Raw genomic sequence first — 21,885 nt, 5'->3', positions numbered from 1 at the left:
CTGGTATTGCAACCAAACCCACTTAAATTTGGATCATGCAAGTTTAATGTTATTGTTAATATTATAAATATATATTACTCTTAGGTCAAGCGTTGTAGTCAAACCCAAGATTCTTGGGTATAACTTTCTAAAAAGATCTAACACTTTTAGATTTTAATTTTTTTATATTTTTTATGCAAAATAAATTGACCCGCGGTATCAAGGTAATGTTCTCAGTAGAAAGTAAAAAAGAAACCGTGGCCTTTTTAAGCGAATGCCTTGTCCACGTTGAACTCGGTTTCAAAGCACCAGAAGCCCTTGAAACCAAACCTCTCTCTCTCAAGAACCCTTCATCTGCTGCTATAAATATATTCTTAGCAGACCATCAAGCTAGCTTCGAATATATACCAATTTCTTGTATTATTGTTTTGTCTATTCTTTCGAACGTGTTTGACAGATGTTCCTTTAATATACATAATTTGAGTTCATCATCACTTCTCTTAATTTTTAGCCTATTTTAAAAGGACTTTCCCCCTGGAGTACTCTTGACACCATCGAAGTGCTCTTATTTATCTCGAGAAACCCAAGCGATACACTAAGACATTACTCGAAGGTCGAGAAATGGCCAGAAATGAGTGGATAAACGGGTACTTGGAGGCTATATTAGATGTGGGGAGTGGTGTTATGAAGAAAAGAAGTGATGGGAGATTGAAGATTGCCAAGTTTCAACAGGTGAAGGAAGACAAGTTGTTCAGTCCCATAAAGTACTTCGTCGAAGAAGTTATTAATAGCTTTGATGAGTCTGATCTCCACAGGACATGGGTCAAGGTTAGCTCTCACTCTCTCTGTTTTTTTCCGTAGCTGATGAATCAAGGGCCTATTAGATTATGAACGTATGGTACAGAAGAACGCTTACTTTTTCGTTTCGAATATGCTCAGAAGGAGCGGTATATGTTGTCTATGTGTGTGTGTGTCAATCTTTTGTGCTCCTTTCGAAAACTCTCTCCTCGATCCATTCTATTCTATTGTTTTAAAATTTATTAAAGATAGATGCTCATTAACAACAACAACAACAACAGTTGTTCATTACTTCCTATAAACAGTCAACCTCTTGATAAAGTTTCTTTTTTTAATTTTTAAACTTTTTTTTCAATTGCATTCTTTTATATATATATATATATATATATCATTAAGCTCTAAATTAAAATACGGAGAAAATACATGACTCGGCCTAAATTATCGGTAATTTTTCTTTTGATATAAAAGTTCATTTTGTTTATTTTTTAGTCCCTAAGTTAGAAACAATAGAGAAAATGTTGTCCAAAATAACAAAAGAAAGAAAAAGTGATTGGTCGTCGTGATACCGACAACAAGAATGATCAAACCTAGTATCCACGAGTTTCATTCGATGATGAAAGTTTAATGGTGGTGGGATTACCCTATAAACATATCTAAAAAGAGAGATCGAGTTTCGTTTTGATTTTTTAGGTTTGGTTGATTTTGGTTTTATTGAGTGATTTTAATATTAGTAAGTGTTTTAGAAAGACTTTTATGATGTTTATTAGATGATTTTTTACTAGGATTGATTGAAAATGGATCTTTAACCCCAAAAAACCCTACCTCATGCTTTTTCAACCACTATAATGGTGGCTAGATTTTGAGCTAGGTACAACAAGCAATGCGTCATCTACCCTAACATGTTACACATTGCATGCCTTCATCTTTTTATCATATAATTAAAATAAAAAAAATTATATTATTGAACTCGTTGGGGTCCACAACTCAGGTCACGAGTTTAGTGAGTTAATCAAAGTTGATCGAAATCGATCCAATATGTCATCATCTAATTTTTTATATAAAAAAAAAAAACAATGTCAGCTTGAATTTTAAAAAAACAAAATTTGAACTACTTTATACCAGTCCAGATTGCTTCACCCAAGTCTACACTCCTAGGCTTTTTTTTAAGGCCTGACATGTTAGGACACTCAGGCTTGCGCGCTTGGCTTAGTTTTTTTTTATTTTATTTTTTAATATTTGATTTATTTTTAATTGGTCTTTATTTTTGTCATATAATTAAAATAAAAAAAATATTATGGAACCCATTGAAATCCACAACCGTGATCACAGATTTGACGAGTTAACTCAATTTGACCGAAATCCATCCAATATATTATCATCTCAATATTAAAAAACAGAAAAAAAATGTTACCTTCAATTTAAAAAAAAAAAGTCAAACTCTTTTTGAAATTTTTTTTAGGTTGTCTTTAAACATGCATGTCTGGTTTTTATTTTTTATGTTATTTTTTGTCCTTTAATTTTATTTTATTTTACTCATATATTCAATTAATTCTCATCCTTCTACATGATTTAATTGAAAGTTTTTAATTGAAAACATAAACTTAACAAGGACTCAAAGTGAAAGTTTTTAAGTTTAACTTTTAATGATAATATCAAAAGCTTTCCGAAAGCTTAAATTTCTTTTGTGTTCAAAAAGTTTGGACTCCAACCCGTATCATACCACGGGAAGTGAACTACTGACACTAAAAGAAAATCAAAGTTTTAATTAATGGGGACCCTTTTTGCATGAGGCTAGATCGTTTCTTTCGGGAGTCCCGTGACAAGAATTAGTTCCTTGGATGAGGCCCACACTTACTCACCTTTATTGTCTTCTTTATTAAAAAAAAAAATACTTTAAAATACTTGGGGAAAATATTGTTATTTATGTTACTGACGTTTATCAAGGAATAACTAACTCTGAATTGCTATAATAATTTCTTTTTTGTCCATCTTGTTTTTTTATTACACTCTTATAAACCCATCTTAATAGCCAATTAAAGCATATTTATTAAGAAATAGCAAGATTCAAAGATAGGAGACTAAGATGAAAGACGTGGTAAAAATAGAGTTTTTCTAAATTTGAAATTAAATATACACACTTTAGTCCTTCAATTTTTTAAATTATAAACTTTCAATTCCTAAACATTCATGACATTTAATTTTGATCCCAAACTTATTTTTTTATTTTTTTGGTTCCTAATTTGAGAAAAGAAAGAGAAAATTATCGGATTCTAGGTAGAAAGAAAACATCTCAGTTGAGACCAATTTTGACCAAAAAAATTGGTGGTTTGGGTGTCAATCGGTTCTTTTGATGGGAAAAGTTTATACAAGGTGTTTGTTTTCTTTTAAATTTGTCTGAAATAGTAAATTTGAACTAGAAAAGAATTTTAATTTCAAATATATTTTATAAGGTATTAGGGTGGTATTTCTTTCAAGTTAAAATATGGTTGAAAATGAGTTTCTCTTAGTCTGAAATAGAGTCATTGGAATCTAGAAAGTGTAGATGACACGTCATCTGCCTCGCATTGCCTGCTAAATTTTTTTCAAAGTATTAAAGGTGGATGACCTTTCATTCGCTCCTTAAAGAAAAAAATTAAAAAAAAAAAGCTCTAGTCGCGTGGGCTGCTCCAAGCCTACATGCCTAAGCCTTCCTAGCTTGAAAGACAGGACCTTTTTAAAAATTTTTTTTTTTCATTTTTATCCATTACAATTGTATTTATTTTCTTATTTATTTTTTTAATTTCATCACTTAATATTTTTTTATTGTTATTAATTAGGCAATGTAATTTGTTTCGGTGTGATTTTTTTCCAATCAATTTAATATTTTGTTGGTTTTAATTTTATAAGTGTCTATTTTAAATCAAAAATTATATTAAAAAAATGTTCAACCCAATTGAGTTCACAACCCGGATCATAAGTTTAACAAATTAACTTTAGTTAGGTAGGGATTGAACTTGTTTTTTTTTGTTGCATAAATAATTCTTAATTTATTTAATTAGATGTATGCATGAACTTTTTGAATCCCTCTTGGGATTTTTTATTTACAAAATCATGTTGTAAAAGTTTCCATATACATTGTTTTTAAGAGAAAAAAATATTCGTCTGGTAGCAAAGCACGAGTCAAATAGCTAATATATATATATATATATATATATATATATATATATATATATATATATATATAGTAAGAGAGAGAGAGAGAGAGAGAGAGAGAGAGAGAGAGAGAAGAGGTTAGAACTTAGAACACAAGATTTATTGAAAAAAAGAAGAAACACTAATATCAATTGAGTTACATCTCATTGTCATATTTTTCTCATGTTAATGCTCATTTTTTTCTTATGTTGATTCTCAGTTCAATATATTAAATTTCTATCATGTAAGGGCAAACCACAAAAACTTTAAAATCTTACATGTTCTCTAATTAGTTTTTGGATGCCTGCTTGTGTAATTAATGGAAAGTATGCATGCATGGAAGTAACTTGTGAATGACGGTGAAAGTGAATGAATATGCTGCGGCATGCAGATGATAGCAACAAGGAACACTCGTGAACGCAGTAACAGGCTTGAGAATATGTGCTGGCGGATTTGGCATCTCGCCCGTAAAAAGAAACAGGTCTGCTGCCTATATCTATGCTTTAATTTATCCCCTTTTCTTCTTTTTCTTTTCCCTTTTTGCCTCTTTTTTTTTTTTTCTAATAACTTGTAGGTTCTATCTTTCTTTTTCCTTCTTCCCCGTAGTATAAACCCTCACCTGACTCATGTCCCAGCTTTCAAATTAAATAAGTCAAACCAAGTTAACCACATAGCTTATTTAAAACAGTGTGCAGTAACTCTCTACACTCCACCATCTACTCTCCAATGACTACTAGGCCAGCCCATGGAAATTTTCAGTGAGCCTATTGCCCCAGTTTCAGGCTTGAAATGGCCTGTGCAAAATCTAGACATAGCTTATTAAAAACAATCGAAATGGGGAATCAACAATAATCGATTTGAATATCCTGCATCGTTTACTGGGTAAATAATATGGGAAGAGAAGGATATACAGAAGTGAATGCAACAAATAATAATAATAATAATAATAGCAGCATGTCCATATATATAGTCCAAGGAAAAGTAGTATTACTGTAGTATATATCTGAAAGAAATATTGGTAATAAAAATTGCAATTCATATCTTAGGTTTACATCTATCAGAGTGGATGCTCTGAGGTTGAAGTCTACTAGGGGCGATTCGATAATGGCTCTTTTCTTTCTTTGCATTATATCAAGAAAGGGAATGAAGGATTATATATTCGCAGATAGCATGGGATGATGCACAAAGGCTTGCAAAAAGGCGGCTAGAACGTGAGCAAGGGCGTAATGATGCTGCTGATGATCTTTCTGAGCTATCTGAGGGTGAGAAGGAAAAGGGCGAGGCCAACCTATCAGAATCTGTCAGGGATATTGCAAGAATTAACTCTGACATGAAACTATGGTCTGATGACGAAAAACCTAGGCAGCTGTACATTGTGCTAATCAGGTATATTTCTACACAGCTTACCATAGTTAATTTCTATGCTACTAGCTATACATGTGGAGGACAAAGTGAGAAAAGTCATATCTATAAAAAAACCATGACAATAATTGAAAGATGAATCAAAGGAAATCAGGATTCACTATCTGATAATAAATATCATTTTTCCTGTAGCATGCACGGGTTGGTCCGTGGAGAAAACATGGAACTGGGAAGAGACTCTGACACTGGTGGTCAGGTAGTTATGCCATACATAGCTAGTTGGCTTAGAGCCAGAATCAAGAACTTGACTGTGCAAACCTTGCCAAAATAATCTGTGCTTCACCACCAATGACTCCAAATACTTTTTCTGATTACAGGTAAAATATGTTGTTGAACTAGCTCGAGCTCTAGCCAACACAAAAGGAGTCTATCGTGTGGATCTCCTGACTAGACAAATCTCCTCCCCGGAGGTGGATTTCAGCTATGGCGAGCCAATCGAGATGCTGTCATGCCCATCAGATGACAGTGGTAGTTGTGGAGCCTATATAATCCGGATCCCTTGTGGTCCTCAAGACAGGTAATCAAATTTATCCTCGTTTGTTAAGGAGTTCAAATTTTGCTAAGAAAGAAACACATATATAATCACAAGATAAATGCAACAGGTACATACCAAAAGAATCACTTTGGCCTTGGATACCTGAATTTGTTGACGGGGCATTAAACCACATCGTCAACATGGCAAGAGCGCTAGGAGAACAAGTCAATGGGGGGAAGCCAACTTGGCCTTATGTGATTCACGGCCACTACGCTGATGCTGGCCAAGTGGCAGCACTCTTGTCTGGGGCCTTGAATGTGCCAATGGTTTTAACAGGGCACTCACTGGGGAGGAACAAGTTTGAGCAACTGCTCAAGCAAGGAAGGCATTCTAAGGAGTACATAAATGCAACCTACAAGATAATGAGGAGGATTGAAGCGGAAGAGTTGGGATTAGATGCTGCTGAAATGGTGGTGACTAGCACAAGGCAAGAGATTGAAGAGCAATGGGGTTTGTACGATGGATTTGATATCAAGTTGGAGAGGAAGCTCAGGGTCAGAAGACGCCGTGGAGTGAGTTGCTTGGGAAGATACATGCCAAGGATGGTGGTATTGACCTCTCTTATTCCTTATTATCACCTCTTGTGTGCCAAAACAGAACAACAATTTTCAAACTTCTCGACTTCCTGATGAAATCCCTACTTCTAGAAAGTAACAAGACAGGAAGTTATGCTAGCATACGAGAACATCTTGTTCCTTTCACTAATTCACTTCACCATGAAATCACAGGATAATCTCCTAGCAAACCCTTCCATGGTACTGTCAAGAAGACTCCAAGTCTCCGATTGATAGTAATCTTCTGCCATTGATAAAAATATAAATGCCTGCATGAATCAGTAATTTGGGAAGTCCCCTCCGGCCATGTTAATACCAAAATGAAGTAACTAAGAATACTTGATGAAGATAACTAAGGATAGCAAGTGCCTTTCACTTTTACAGTCCATTGAAATTAAGTTCAAGCTCATATTCTAATCACTATCTGGTATCAGGTTATACCTCCAGGGATGGACTTCAGCTATGTCACAGCAGACGATTCATTGGAAGGTGATCTCAAGTCATTAATTGACTCGGATAGAAATCAAAACAAAAGGAGCCTGCCTCCAATATGGTCTGAGGTCAATCGTTCTCTCTTCATCATACGTGAATATTCTTGTGACATACTTTTTAAGTGTTAACTTAGAATATCTAGATATCACCCAAATCATTTCCTTTGATTTCTGCAGCAATTTCTTTATAAAAAAAAAGAAGAAGAAGAAAAAGTTGAAGCCACTGCATAAATCTTTATGGCCAACAATGATAGCCTTTCAACTGATTGCTAAAGGAAACTATCTGTAGAATCAACCAACAGCTACATTTTCTTCCAATTGTCTAATTGAATTTGCAATGCAGATAATGCGTTTTTTCACCAATCCTCATAAGCCCACTATACTGGCATTGTCCCGACCTGACCCCAAGAAAAACGTCACCACGTTGCTCCAGGCTTTCGGGGAGTGCCAGCCCCTCAGAGAGCTAGCCAACCTGGTAAACTATGTACTTCATCTCAGTTCTCTATCAGCAAGTTTAAATACAACCATAACACTAAGCTAATTTGTTTTAAACTCCATACTTTTGCAGACGCTAATACTTGGTAATAGGGATGACATTGGAGAAATGTCTGATAGCAGCTCAAGTGTTCTTACAAATGTACTCAAGCTCATCGACAAGTATGATTTGTATGGTCAAGTTGCTTATCCCAAGCATCACAAGCAATCTGAAGTTCCCGACATTTATCGTCTGGCAGCAAAAACAAAGGTACAACACTTCATTTCCTAATCGACTTAAGAAGAACTAGAGAATCTATCCCAATTCTTCTACCAAAGTACTGATTAGCAATGGGCCTGTTTCTCTCCCAAAAAAAAGAAGAAAGAAAAAAGGAATCAGCCTAGGTAGACTTGACACAGGGCAGCAACTCATGGTAGACAGGGTGTCTAATGCTATGTCTTCTCGATTTTCCTTTTTTCTGTCTTTCCTGTCTGAGAACGAGAACCTGTCACCATGTAGATTGGACCACTCCTTATATCTACATAATCCATATACCATTAGCATTACCCTACCATACTGCCTGATAGGTGTCCACACCGTAACACAGTTGCTTTCTACTTGCAACATTTGAACTGCTATAACAGTAATAATTCTGTGGTGGCTTTGTCTTGAAGGGAGTTTTTATCAATCCAGCTCTTGTGGAACCATTTGGTCTCACGCTCATAGAGGTAAATTCATGTCTTAATAGCTCAAATTGGCTTAATCCATCTGATTAAACCTGGTAATATTACCAGAAAGAGCACAAGGAGATTTTCACCTTGTTTAATAAATAACAATCCTCAGATTCCAATTTACCCTTTTAACTTGTAGGCAGCTGCATATGGTTTACCTGTTGTTGCTACCAAAAATGGTGGACCAGTGGATATTTCGAAGGTAATGGTATTCCATGTTTCTCACACTAAAACTTTGAACCTGCTCCTTTTTCTTTTTTTCAGAAACTAACATTCAGACTTCTACAAAGTATGTATCATTCACAGTTCACCAATATCCAACTCTAAGACTTGAAACATATAGCTTCCATAGGCAGATGATATCAGAAGTCTGAAGTATTATTTAACGGTCGGTCAACCTTTCATCTTTACAAAAGCATCCCCACAGGATTCTGATGAAACCACTTCTGGTGGTCTAACAAAAAGCAGTTCAAATTTTCAACAAACATCCAACTTTCTTTTGGTCAACAACTCAACTTACCAACAAAGATCTTCTGTGTTAAATTTTTTTTTTTTTTCCAGATGCATAGTATCAAAATAAGCCACTTAAAGAACACCACTAATATGCATCTTCCTCACTAAGCATTTGAAGACCTAGATTGCACAAGTCTATTCCAGTTTGGTTAATTCATGCTGAGCTGTTTTGGTTTTTGAAATTTAGCATGCTACCACTTACAAATTGTGTAACAGAAACTAACCATTTGAAGACTCTTTGTGTAGGTGCTTCACAATGGCCTGCTAGTTGACCCTCATGATCAAAAGGCCATTGCAGACGCCCTTCTAAAGCTTGTTGCAGACAAGAACCTCTGGACTGAATGCCGAAAAAATGGCCTTAAAAACATCCACAGCTTTTCATGGCCAGAACACTGCCGCAACTACCTATCCCACATTGAACAGTGCAGGAACCGCCACCCAACAACCCGTCTTGAGATCACACCAATTCCTGAAGAACCAATGAGTGAATCTCTAAAGGACATGGAAGACCTATCCTTGAGATTCTCAATAGAGGGAGATTACAAGCTCAATGGAGAGCTAGATGCAACAAACAAACAGAAGAAACTTATTGAAGCCATTACTCAAATGGCTCCTTCCAATGGCAAAGCGAGTTTCACTTACACTCCTGGCAGAAGGCAGATGCTATTTGTGATAGCCACTGATTGCTATAGCTTTAATGGACAGTCCACAGAGACCTTTCAAGAAATTATCAAGAATGTAATGAAAGCTGGAGGCCAAAGTCTAGGCATGGATAGGATAGGCTTTGTACTGGCCACTAGCTCAAGTTTACAAGAAATTATGGAAGCACTCAGATGTTGCGAAGTAAAGATAGAAGATTTTGATGCAATAATATGTAATAGTGGAGGCGATATGCATTACCCATGGAGAGATATGGTGGTTGATGTGGATTATGAAGCTCATGTGGATTACAGGTGGCCTGGTGAGAATGTGAGGTCCATGGTAATGAGGCTAGCAAGAGCAGAAGATGGGGCTGAAGATGACATCAAGGAGTACATCAAGGCATCTAGTTCTAGGTGCTTCTCCTACAGCATCAAACCAGGAGTCAAGGTGAGATGCTTCTGATGATATAAAAAACTGCCTACACATTCTACCCAACAATTACTAATAAGAATTCCAATGAATAAATTGCAGACACGAAAGGTATATGAACTTCGCCAGAGGCTCCGAATGAGAGGGTTACGATGCAACATTGTCTATACACATGCAGCATCAAGGTTAAATGTGACCCCAATATTTGCATCAAGAACACAAGCCCTAAGGTTGGACCCATGATTTTACAAAATAGTATACATGTGAAAGAAATCATGATAGCTTATCAGTAAGATACGAAAATCCTAAAGCTTACACAGAATGATTTCATGTTTAATGCAGGTACCTTTCAGTTAGGTGGGGTATTGATCTTTCTAAAATGGTTGTGTTTGTGGGTGGAAGAGGGGATACAGATTATGAAGACCTACTGGCTGGCCTCCACAAGACCATTATTATAAGAGGTTTAGTGGAATACGGCAGTGAGAAACTTCTTCATAGTGCAGAGAGTTTTAAAAGAGAAGACGTAGTTCCCCAAGAAAGCTCTAACATCAGTTTCGTGGAAGAAAAATATGAAGCTGCTGATATCTCAGCAGCTCTAGTGGCTATGGGGATTAAGTGATATTTAACCTTGCTCTATTTCTCTTTCCTTATCCTAACAGTGATTTGCATATAATTATAGGCAACAATCTCTTCCTAGATTATAGTTGCACAATAAACTCATAGGAAATCAGAATCGGTGCATATGACAAGACCTTTATTCTGATTTCTGAATATCATATAGAGGATTCATATGCTATTTAAAGGAAAATGTATGTGTTCTCATATCTACATTTGATAAGCACTTTTGCACAAGCATTCTCTTAACCAGTAATATCTACAGCATCAGATGTATTCATATGCTATTTAAAGGAAAATGTATGTGTTCTCATATCCTCTTGTTCAAAAAAGATACCAGTGAGATTACTCTATCGCTATGTACTACCAGCTACATCCACATTAGTGCATTTTTACAGACAGACTATCAGTTTTACAGTACTAGGTTCTTGTTAAAGTGCACAGTTACCGGCACAAGAGCCAGTCCATGACCGGTATCCTTAGCCTTCCTGCTTATCCATGGTTCATGTCCTTGATCACATCATGCACAAAGCTCCATTGCCACCTTGTATTCCACTCCACATGCACATTTAACCATATGTGAAATATCCTGTAAGAGGAAACCATGAACATGAGCAGTTAAGTTAGGTCAAGATCGGTTTTTCTGGATTGAAAACTGGAAAACCTGGATTGAAAATAACAAATGATTTCCTGGCATGGAAACAGCACTACAATTCTCATTTTTACAATCGGGATGAATAAAAAAAAGGGTTCTTAAGCTGGTCAGAGTAAATCATAATACAAATCCAAAAAATCCCAAAAATATTAAAAAGATTCAAATCAAGCGACAAGAAAATAACAAAGAAGAAATAAAGAAACCACAAATTTTGCTTTAAGGTCCTTCAAAGTACACGGGTTGCTTGAAAACTAACAGAAGATAGTAAGAACAGAAGCACTAGACAGTAAAGAATGGACCTAATTTTTCCTCACATGAAACAGAATGGAAAGGAAAAACTAGGTGGATATTGGTCGAATAGTTTATGAGCATGTCCAAAACCAAAGAAAATATGAATTCCATTTCCATTTTGAACAAAGTGTACCATGAAATTTCTCAAGGAAATGTAAAAACACAATCCAAGACTAATAACAGACACGGGAAAAGCGCCTCTCAAGAAGTTGCACTCTTGCAGAGGAGTTGGATAGCCTAAGACACTCACTTTGACACCTCTGAAGGCAAATATCATTCCAGTTAGGCACCTGGTGTTGATTGACACAAACAGTTCTCCCACAAATCTTGCTTTGCAAGGGGAGATGGCTGATGGGGATGTGCGGTTACTGTATCCAATTTGTTGTATCAAGAGGGGAGAACAAGAGGGGGAGATGGCAGAGGAGGTAATCTATTGATCTCTCAAGTTTCAAGAGGAGAGAGAACGAGAGAGACTGAGAGAGAGGTGGCACTGGCAAGGGGACTGCGGGGAGACTCTGGCTGGCTGGTGGCGGCTGCTGTCAATGCAATGGGAAAGGAGGAAAATGTTTTTAGGTTAGGTTAGGTTTCAATTTATACCCCTTTTTTTTAAGTTGGTTTACATTTGGTCTGGTTCAATTTACACAGTTTCAACCGGTCTGAATGGTTTTTATGGTTTTTAAATCGTTTTTTTTTTCTCTCGGTTCAGTGTTTTTGCTTAATGTTTTTACAGTTTTCTCGATTGATCAGTTTTTTTGAACATCCCTACTACCACCCATGATCATGACACCTCAGTACCTAAAAACACCAAACACATGTCTACTAAGATTTTAAGATGACTGCAGCATCAATAAAGTCAAGTCAAACTAAGCATCTTTTCTTTCAATTATTTATTTATTATAGATTTTCAGAAAACAGGAATTCTATGCATGGAACATTGTCGTACATGGATTCTAATATTACCCATCATTTGAGGCCCCTTCCCAATGAAAACCCAGCTTTGGCCACTTCTTTCACAACCATTTCATCAAGTAAGTATGAGACCCTGATTTCAGCAAAATGCAGTGAAAAGCTGTTGACAACATTTACCTTAAGTTGCTTAATTTGCTTTTGCAGAGATTGTAAATACTCGATTTCTCCAGCTCTATCTGATAAAAGAGCTTTGTATTCTTCTTCCAAGGTCTTAATGTCCATTTCCAAGAACTCTGTCTACAGTCACAAAGATATTTGTTGAGAGGTCAAGCATAAGAATTACATGCAAGAAAATGTTCATAAATTATATTACACATAGGAGAACATGTATGCATAGTAGTAAAAGCCACTCATCATTTTGTTAGGTTCATTAGGCTTGGAAGCTCGATAATAACTGTATGGAATACCAATATTGGACTATCCAAACAACAACATTTTTTCTGGATAGTGGGGACAAGGATAAAGGTGGTGCCCAGATAACAGATATAGGGTTGGAAATTGTCAAAAACTTTAAAATTTGGCATTGAATTTGATGCCTCCAGACAAAATCATCTGAATCCAAATAGGCACACAAACATGTATTTATGCACACATTTATGTACTGACTAAACATCTAACCTTAAAATCTTTGGCACTGCATTTCAACTGCTCAATAGACTGCTTCATCTGGAATAAGGCAGCCATGACTCGTGAAAATTCACTACATTGAAGGAAAGATACAAGCAAAATATGTATTATAGTTTTTAGGATTTGTTAGCTCTCCTCTAGAAATTTCTTTCTAAATCTCTTTCTTTTTTTCTCTGAAAGATGATTGGAGGGGTTAATGCCAAGCTAGAGTAACTATTATACATTTATGGCTAGGTCGACTGTTGCAAGTCATAATCTTTGTTCACATCAGATGGAAAAAATAATGAACTTAAAAAAAATTCCTTTTTGCAAGAAGGTATATCAGAAACATAAAATAAGGTTTATAATGATGATAGCTCATTTCTAAGAGAAAAATCTCATTTACAGAAGCAGCATAAAGTTGAACATGGTTTTTAGGTATCGACAACAAAACACCATTGAAGTTTAATTTAAACGACCATAATCAGAATAGTAACAACTTTCTAATTCTCAGGCAACTCTAAAATCAGCCAAATGGGAAGCTAGCTTTCCACTTTAAAATGTTGAAATAGAATTAAAATGAAGAAAAAGATTAGCTTTAGGCTAAGCAATTAAAAGTTGACAAGTACTTTAGACAAAGATTCTAATTATAAAAAAAAAATGGAGATCTCACTTGAAGAGAAGTAACAACAAAAAATATTCTAGAAACAAGAAAATTACTAGCTAAGTGAAGTTAAAAAATAGCACAAACACCATCCAGTAAATGGATGTATTTTGTAAAGCATAAATCAGTGTGCAAGAAATTATCTCAAACAAGCAACCTTGTTGTTCTCTGTAACAAGTTTGGATTTCATTTGTGCAATTTCAACAAGCTTGGATTTGGCAGAGTCCAGCTTGGCAATTAGGTTTTTTTCTGCATCATTCCCCTGCTATTCCAAGGATTCACTCAGAAATTGCAACTCCTCGTACATTTTTATTGATGGATGAAGGTTTTTTACCAGATTATCCATGATCAAGTGATTATCAATAGCACACTTCCCTACAAGAAAGGTAGAACGTGAGATGAAAGTGATTGATACTCCACTTCTAGGATGAGATGTTACATAACCAAGGCTAGGACGAGAGGTTACGAGGATACACAGACATTCCCTTTTCACTTGTTCCTTTTCTTTCTTTAAGCCTTGCATGTGATAGACTTTTCCCTTCAATTTATCTCTTCTTTGTTCTATCCACACATCACAATTTACACCAAAACAGGAAGACCCTGACTTCAAATCCTAAGACATTTCCAATATAATTTTAGGGTTTCCAAACCATGTGCGGGGACTATACATGAGGGAGAGTTTTTAAAAGCGGTGCCACAAGCAAACCACTCTCTAAGAGACCTAAAAGCTTAACTTTCACCTTTGTTTAAATCTTTTGTTGTTAGATAAATCCCAATATCTTGCATTTACCACTTGCAACCTACAAACTTATCATGTTCTTAGAATGTTATGGTTCACTCTTAGTTAACTTTGTGACATAAAGAGATCAAAATATCAATGGGCTACGAGTTAATATTGAAATAATTAAGAACTACAATATTTAAGAATTTCAGCTGCCACTTATCTCTAGCAACACGTAAAAGTAATAAAGAACCATACCTTTAGTTTTTGCCGTTTGCTTGTCAAATTCTTCCTTCACCTGTAAACTTACTAATTAGTGCTTTTGTGATGATACACTTATCAGTAAATATTCAAAACTTTCAAAGATCAAATGTGGAAAAGACGGTGAAGAAGATCATCTGAAGAAGCTAAGAAACAACCAAAGCCTAGATAGCTTGGCAAAATACAGCCCCCTAAGTGCTCCAGTTTGAGCATCAATCCCAACAGTAGTTTTGCGATTGGGAAGTAGAAGGCTCGTTTTTCGTTTTTTGTTTTTTGGTAAGAAAGTAATTTAATTATGATACTAGTTTGGGCCACATAGAATGCGCTTCTTCCCATAACATTATGAAGCAAAACAACTTGTAATCCAACTCAAATTAGTAATGGTGCAATATGGATCTTACTATTTAAAATTTGAAGTGACATTATATGAATTCCAAAAGTAATATATACATAATTTAAGTTCTAACCAAGCTAGAGAGCAATTATTTGTATTTGTATTTAATCATGCAAAATAAATAAACTCGAGAACTTTTCTTGGGGACTTGGCCTTCCAGTAATTTTCAACATATTTCTTCAAAAACAAATTATCTTTTATAAAAAAATGATGATGATGATGATGATACCTACTGATATTCTTCTATAGAAAAAAAATAAAATAAAAAAATAAAAATTTCTACCATCTCCTCCACCATTGTTTTGGCTCCGATGAATGTGTTATTTGATATTTTCAGACTATGAATCTTTTCTTTCTTTTCTTTTTCTTTTTTTTTTTTTCTGGTTACTGGAAATAGCATTCTTGTTAATTGAATAGCTATAAAACCAAGCAAACACATAGACTAACTTTAAGTAAACTTGAATTAACTAAAATATTTATTGCTTTAGTCTCCTATTTTTCAAGAAGTTTCATATCAAACATTGTGATATGAACAGATCAAGCTATGCATTCCCTTTCTCGTTTAAACTTCCTTCCCATCACTATCACAATATTCCTTAATGGCCAAGGAATTAAGAATCTTCCAAGTCTTTTAATACGCACAACATCACAAATCCCACATGCCATTGCTCTAAACTTAGCTTCTGCGCTAGTCCTTACCACAACACCTTGTTTTTTGTTTCTCCAAGTAACTAAATTCCCTCCAATATAGGTACAATAACCAGAAGTTGATCTTCTATCAATTAGACTCCAGCCCAATCTGCATAGTTGTAGACTTCAACCTGTAAATGTTCATGTTTCTTAAACAATAGACCTCTTCCAAGAGTCCCTTTCAAGTACTTCAAGATTTTATTAAGGGCTAGGTGAATGCAGGAATCGGCTTACCATGCTTAATACATAGTGTGAAGCCTTTTGGCACAAGCCTTGCCTTGTAATTTTCTAAGCTTCCATCTGTTTTGCATTTAATCGTAAACACTCATTTACACCCTACTTTCTTCTTTTCCATTGGCAGGTCAATTAATTTCAAAGTGTCATTTTTGTTCAAAGCATTCATTTCTTCCATGACTACTATCTTCCAATTAAGATCATCTAGAGATTCCTGAATATTTCTTGGAATAAACAATTGAGATATCTTAGAGGTAAAAGCTCTATGATTATTAGAAAGTTTTTATTAAGATAAGTATTTAGTGACATTGTTTTCACCTCACCGAATTTCACCAAATTTCAAAGTCAAGCCATAAACTTGGGATTGATTACCCAAATCATAATACATCTTGTTAACATTATCCCAGAGTTCCTTTGCCATTGAATAACACATATAGTTGGAGTTGTTGGAGTTGATGTCCTCATCCATGGAATTCATAAGCCACGTCATAACCATGAAGTTTTCAGCATCTTAGGTAGCATATCTTAGGTCCTCCCTTGCTAGTGCCTTCTTCTCACCAGTCAAATAGCCTATTTTCCCTTGCCCCCGATTATACATGCACAAGGACTGAGACTAGCACAAGAAGTTATAGCCAGTAAAACAAATAGTGGTGATTTGGACTGAGTGTGGCTCATTATTGGAGACTTGGGTAGTAGCAAGTTTTGTTTCAGACATGGTGAACAAAAGCGGGAAAGAGATGGAAAAAGTTCTAGGGTTTTTAAAAGGAGTTAGTGATCAAATCTCTGCTTTGATACTATGAAGACAAAGTATTCTTTGGAGATCAGTTTATTAACTTAATTTAAAATAGTTTATACAGGGTTCCTATTTAAAGGAGAATACAAGGCATGAAATCAAGAACAAATCAAATCATATATTCTAAGTAGGAGCGACCACTAATTTATAGGATTTGATTAATACCAAATCTATTTTCTAATTTATAGACAACCTAATATAGAATCTTCTAATTTATAACAAATCTAGAGAGAGACATATCATAAAAGTTGGAGATCTAATAGAAATGAGATAAAAGGCAACGGAAAGAGGAATGCCCTTCCATGGATCTTCTCACAAGAAAATATGGTTACCATCTCCCACCTTATCTTTAACGCAAGATAACTGCATCAATTTTAGCAAAAGAAGAAAGTAGTGGAAAACTTGAGAAATTGATTTCTAACATCCTAGAAGACTTACATTAGCTCCAAACTTGGCATCCAACTCACACCCACTCTACTGAAGGTCATACTCGCAACCACTTTCCACTAGAACCAAACACCAAACTCATAGTTCAAAATTACAATGCCATCATAGGGGAAAAAATAAAAACTACCGAGAGTTTGACAGGAGCTACAAGACTACATTTCCTCAAAACCACTTCTGTATTTTGAATGTATTGAGGAATTTTATCGAGTGACTAACTCTAAGAAATAAAGATTTGTTGCAATTAAATTCAGCTTGCAAATGGTTTTTCAGCCAGAAATAATGATTAAAGCATTTTCCCTCAACAAAATGGAGCAATTTGTACGGTAAGTTACTAGATAAAATCCTAAAATTTAATTTTCAGGTTATAAAGACCAGAAGAAAATTTGAACTTACCAAAGGCATGATGAGAAATAGAGGGGGGAATAAGATTAAGAAGAGATGAAGCCAAGTACTTGCTCCAGCATTGGACCATGATAACAAGCTCTACTGTTTGGGATTGTTCAGTAGCTTAAATTAAGATTTCGCAACAAGGTTGTGCACCTAGTGTAAAAATCAAACCTTCCAGTCTAATCAATATTGAGAGCATGAAAAAAATAAGATATTTGAAGATCTAAAGGCAATAGATGTGTTTATTGTTCTGAGAAGCTTATTCACTAAGTGCTGATCTTGTCTGCTCCTACCATGCATCTCTCTTTTATTTTTCAGGTTTGTTGAAATCTGATGCTGCAGTTCTTCAATTCATGTCTCATATTTTTAAGTAATTAGTGTTGCTTATCACATAAAAGAAAAGAAAAGGGGATTTAGCAAGAAATACCGATCCATGCTCTCCCATTTCTCCACTAATTCTGTGAGTGTGGACCCAATCCTGCACAAAGTCAAAAATAGACCGTAACTCTCGCAGGTTGAAAATGGGGAGAAATAGTGTACAGAAATTTTGCAAGGTAAGGAGTTTCAAAATCACCTGTTGTTGTTGTAATTTGGAATTCATATCATCTGCAACCTTTGTATAGTAAGCACTGTTGTAGTAAACACATCAAAATTCTCTATCAGTATTTTAACATGAGCTTTAACACAATTTAATCACCTAAATTTGTGCCCTCAATAACCTTTTCTCTACAAGTCTGGCAGACAAACTGACTCTTTCCCGTTGAATAAGCTCCAATGTCTGCATGTTAAGAAGAGAAAGTTGGACCGAATCAATAATATGAAACATAGGCATTGATTGTTTTTAGACAATCAAGAAGTGAATAGCTTAACTATTTCCTTGACAAAATACCCATTTATTTCATACATGATATCACCTTAAGAAGTTCGATGTATATATATTAAGTCCTAAGATCAATATTGTGATGCACATTTCTTCCTAAACCCCCCATACTCCATCAAAAATACTCACACTACCATATAGAAAAAGTTTGTAATCATAACATTGAGTCTCAATCAACTATTCAGCCAAAGCTCATAGAAGAATTGAAGCTCAATATTCTCATGTACATTTCCTGCAGTTTTGAAAGCCGCAATTTCTCTCCTTATACTTTTTCAGAAATGCGCCATCTAGTGGACTGTATTATATCTGATGTAAGTGACTGCAGTTTCTGGTCGCCCAACATGTTAGTAGGAAGAGAAGCTGCAAGAGAGTTCAAGAAAGAGGGGAGATAGGAGAACACCTCGTTCTCAACAAAAGGATGTCATTCCAGACCTTATACTTATGGTTAAAATTGTCCAAATGAACTTTGCATGCTTAAAATATGTGTGCATTAACAGGTGTAACAACCCCACAATAGGATTATGGGGAAAAAAATAATATATATATAGAAGAATCCATCGAGCTATAACATACAATAAAGGAACCATTTAACATGTCAATAAAAGAACCAGATAACGCAAAGCAGGACCACAGAAAATTTTCAACACAATTTAACCTGTATTGTTATTTATATGATGATTAATGTAGTAATTTGTAGTTTTCAAAAAAACATGATAGAGTTAAGGACAAGCAAGAAGACCTCCATTTGCTTTCCTCCTCATAAGGTTTGAACTTTGCTTTGTGAGAAACTACAAATGTCATCTCAAGATGCTAGTGCCTTGTTAGGTAGCAGGTTTTGATGCATATAAAACTTTCCTTAATCATACATCACGAAACTTCATGTGAAAGAAATCATAGTTTTGCAACATGAATTACAATTTCAGACTGCTATTTAAAAAGCAAGATACAGTTTAGCCGTTTTGCACTATTTAAAAAGCATGATAACTTACATTCTCAGATGAAATTTAAGTAATCCAAAAGCTATAATCTAAAGAGCTTCAACAGACATTCACATCAATAACATGGCAATATCCCGATCAAAGAAAGAGAAGAAACAAATAAGTGAGAATAACCGGAGTTAATTTTAAAGATTTTGAGTGACAAAGATATGTTATCACCATTTACCCCTTTTTTTCAGTATAAACAAGTTATCATGTCCTAAACAAGATCAAATATCAATTATGGTGATCATGCTACGGTTTATTATACATTAATTGGATCTAAAGTTAAAAAGTAATTTCCCCAGTCATGATAAGCAAGTTCTATGAGAACCACCACATTATTCCAAGATTCCTTGCTACATTGTACTCTAACTGGTTTTCTATTAACTTCTTTTTGTTTGGAGTTATTAGTTATTTCTTTTAATTCATTTTAAGTTATTTCTCAAATTATTTCAATTTTGCAGGGTTAGCAACCAATAGCTTAATGCAGAAACACTGACTTTTTTATTTATTTATTTGTTTATTGAGAGAGAAACACGGACATGGTAAAAAAACTAGGTTGCACATGCTAGCTCATCATGTATTTTATGTTAAGAAATTTCTCTTATGGCCTTTCTCCACTTTCATTTGTAGCTGACTGCATCGCACAAGTCTTAAACTTACAGACAGAATCATGATATGAGATCATAAATCATCCCATGAGCAAAATTGTTTTCTTTCCTCGCTTTTTTTTTTAATTGAATTACTTCTTGTATTAAATTCATGCTACTCTTGGAATACCTGAGCGAGAGTGTATGAATCAGAGTCCAAAGAGGTAATCTTCCTCTGTTTTTCCAATATCTGTGAGCATATCTCCCCCTTTGCCTTCATCATCTGCTCAGTGTCTTCTTTGAGTCGCTTTGTTTCAGACTTCGCTGAAAAAATAAAAAAAGAAGGTTGGGAGAACATTGACAATCAGATATCATTAAACAACTTAAATCAAAAACTTGTTTGAACTTCAAGCACTAAAACTCAGTATCAAAGTAATTCAAAATGCTGAGGCAAGGCTGGTTATAATTAGCATTATCTGCAGATCACAAGTCCTAAACATAAACAATTCCTCATGCTAAGTGACTGACTTCATAACCTACAACAAGATGTCTCGCTTGTGCACATTACAGGTGTCACTAATTTCAATATTTCGAGCTCACTCTAGCTTTAACAAATCACAACTGATGTTTAAAAATTCATATTAGCAAATAAAAATTAAGCGTCTCATATTTTAAGCCTTCAGTTATACTTTTGGCTCTTTGCTTTCCAAAAATGTAACAGTAAATCAAATAAAAAGAAAAAGAAAATAGTTTCCCTCAGTTATTCCATAGCAAGCAAATTAAATTTAGAGAACGAGAGAATTTTAGAAGAAAAAAACTGAAATATAATTGCACGAAAGAAAAAATAATAGACACTGATAGCAATATTTAGAGTTATTCTAAATCGATTACTAAACAATTAAGAAAAGAAAAGAAACATATAATTGAATATTGAAACTTAACAAGTTAGGTTACACAAGAAATTATAAACAAATAAGTAATTAAAAAAAAAGGAAACACGAACCAGAAGCGAGGTCTGTCTCCAAGGTTTGAATGGTAGTGATGTGAGTCTGCTCTTCAACTGAAATCTTCGCTGCTTGATCTTCCACTTCTGTACATCCATTTCATTTCAATTTACATTACTGCCGCTACTACAACTACTAGTAGCAGTGCAATTTCACAATCACTAAATTTGAGATCAAATGCTTCGAAATTAAGCTTCCGTTGTTGATTTTTGAGAAAGAGAGAGAGATTGATTACCGTTCATTTGAGAGCGAAGAGTCTTCATGTGATGCAAGTACTCCTCCATCTTCAATGCCTGATTTTCCGAATCAAACAGAATAATCCCTAACAATTGCTAGTATACTGAAAAAGAAATGAGACCAGAAAAATTGAAAGAAACTGATTCAAAATCCACCTTTTGGAGAGAGAAAGGAGTGAAAAAAGTTTTGGAGGGAGAATGAGAGTCGTTTGCCCTTTGTAGCCAACCGGCACGGAAGCACTTTGTGCGTGAGTGCGCTTTGTGAGTCTTTTTGAACTTCTAATTCAGTTATTAAAGTTCAAAAGATTGTGTGTGTGTGAAGCAACTCTATCAGAGTTTCTGTCTAACTATAGTGCTATTAGAACCCTTCTGGTTTGCGGGTGACCATATCTTCATCCTCGCCATCTTCCCCTCATCCCTCTTCTCTTTTAACTTCTTCTTTCTCTTTTCATCTTCCCCTTTCTTCTTTTATTCGTTAGTCTACATCCATTAAACTTGACTATCTCTATAAAGTTAGCTTTTTAGATGATACCCAAAAAATTTCTGAAACAAATCTTTCTCTTGTCAATCCTTATTATGCTTTTACCAAAAAAATCTCCATCTGTTATTCGCAGTATTAAAACTCTTATTAAACAACATTCTCGTGTGGTGAAAGAATATGTTCAAGCTTTCTCTTTTGATCAACATAAAATTCATGCTACTTCTCGAGAACAATTTGTTACTCTTGA

The 21,885-nt window shown here is 34.9% G+C and overlaps 2 protein-coding genes across 3 annotated transcripts; one reads left to right on the top strand and one right to left on the bottom strand.

The window, feature by feature from the left end:
* The first annotated feature begins 272 nt into the window (after positions 1-272).
* On the top strand, positions 273-10,670 carry LOC133669155 (sucrose-phosphate synthase 4). 2 transcript variants are annotated; one of them, XM_062089193.1, is made up of 14 exons: positions 273-807; positions 4,340-4,429; positions 5,114-5,334; positions 5,503-5,566; positions 5,688-5,887; positions 5,973-6,453; positions 6,894-7,019; positions 7,294-7,425; positions 7,519-7,695; positions 8,100-8,153; positions 8,296-8,358; positions 8,916-9,758; positions 9,843-9,970; positions 10,083-10,670. In XM_062089193.1, exons 1-14 carry the CDS (start codon positions 601-603, stop codon positions 10,357-10,359), a joined length of 3,063 nt encoding a protein of 1,020 aa, XP_061945177.1. In that variant the 5' UTR covers positions 273-600; the 3' UTR covers positions 10,360-10,670. The 2 variants fall into 2 exon arrangements, with proteins under 2 accessions (XP_061945177.1, XP_061945178.1); XM_062089194.1 differs by lacking the exons at positions 8,100-8,153; positions 8,296-8,358.
* Positions 10,537-21,669, bottom strand: LOC133669156 (uncharacterized). Its single transcript, XM_062089195.1, has 13 exons — positions 21,314-21,669; positions 21,157-21,214; positions 20,921-21,007; positions 20,108-20,241; positions 18,187-18,245; positions 18,042-18,096; positions 17,895-17,945; positions 14,520-14,559; positions 13,875-13,915; positions 13,698-13,802; positions 12,889-12,936; positions 12,388-12,507; positions 10,537-10,944 (listed from the first exon to the last, which is right to left on the bottom strand). Exons 2-13 carry the CDS (start codon positions 21,203-21,205, stop codon positions 10,876-10,878), a joined length of 858 nt encoding a protein of 285 aa, XP_061945179.1. The 5' UTR covers positions 21,206-21,214; positions 21,314-21,669; the 3' UTR covers positions 10,537-10,875.
* Positions 21,670-21,885: the final 216 nt, after the last annotated feature.

The sequence above is a fragment of the Populus nigra genome, chromosome 12 (genome assembly GCF_951802175.1).
Source record: "Populus nigra chromosome 12, ddPopNigr1.1, whole genome shotgun sequence".
Lineage (NCBI taxonomy): Eukaryota > Viridiplantae > Streptophyta > Magnoliopsida > Malpighiales > Salicaceae > Populus > Populus nigra.
This window is presented reverse-complemented; position numbering and strand designations above follow the sequence as displayed.

Coding starts and splice junctions, on each gene's coding strand:
- LOC133669155 (XM_062089193.1), top strand. CDS start 601: ATGGCCAGAAATGAGTGGATAAACGGGTACTTGGAGGCTATATTAGAT. Junction 808..4,339: donor TCCACAGGACATGGGTCAAG/GTTAGCTCTCAC, acceptor TGCGGCATGCAG/ATGATAGCAACAAGGAACAC. Junction 5,335..5,502: donor CTGTACATTGTGCTAATCAG/GTATATTTCTAC, acceptor TTTTTCCTGTAG/CATGCACGGGTTGGTCCGTG.
- LOC133669156 (XM_062089195.1), bottom strand. CDS start 21,205: ATGGAGGAGTACTTGCATCACATGAAGACTCTTCGCTCTCAAATGAAC. Junction 18,246..20,107: donor ATTCATACACTCTCGCTCAG/GTATTCCAAGAG, acceptor CTTAACATGCAG/ACATTGGAGCTTATTCAACG. Junction 14,560..17,894: donor AAATGGGAGAGCATGGATCG/GTATTTCTTGCT, acceptor GTAAGTTTACAG/GTGAAGGAAGAATTTGACAA.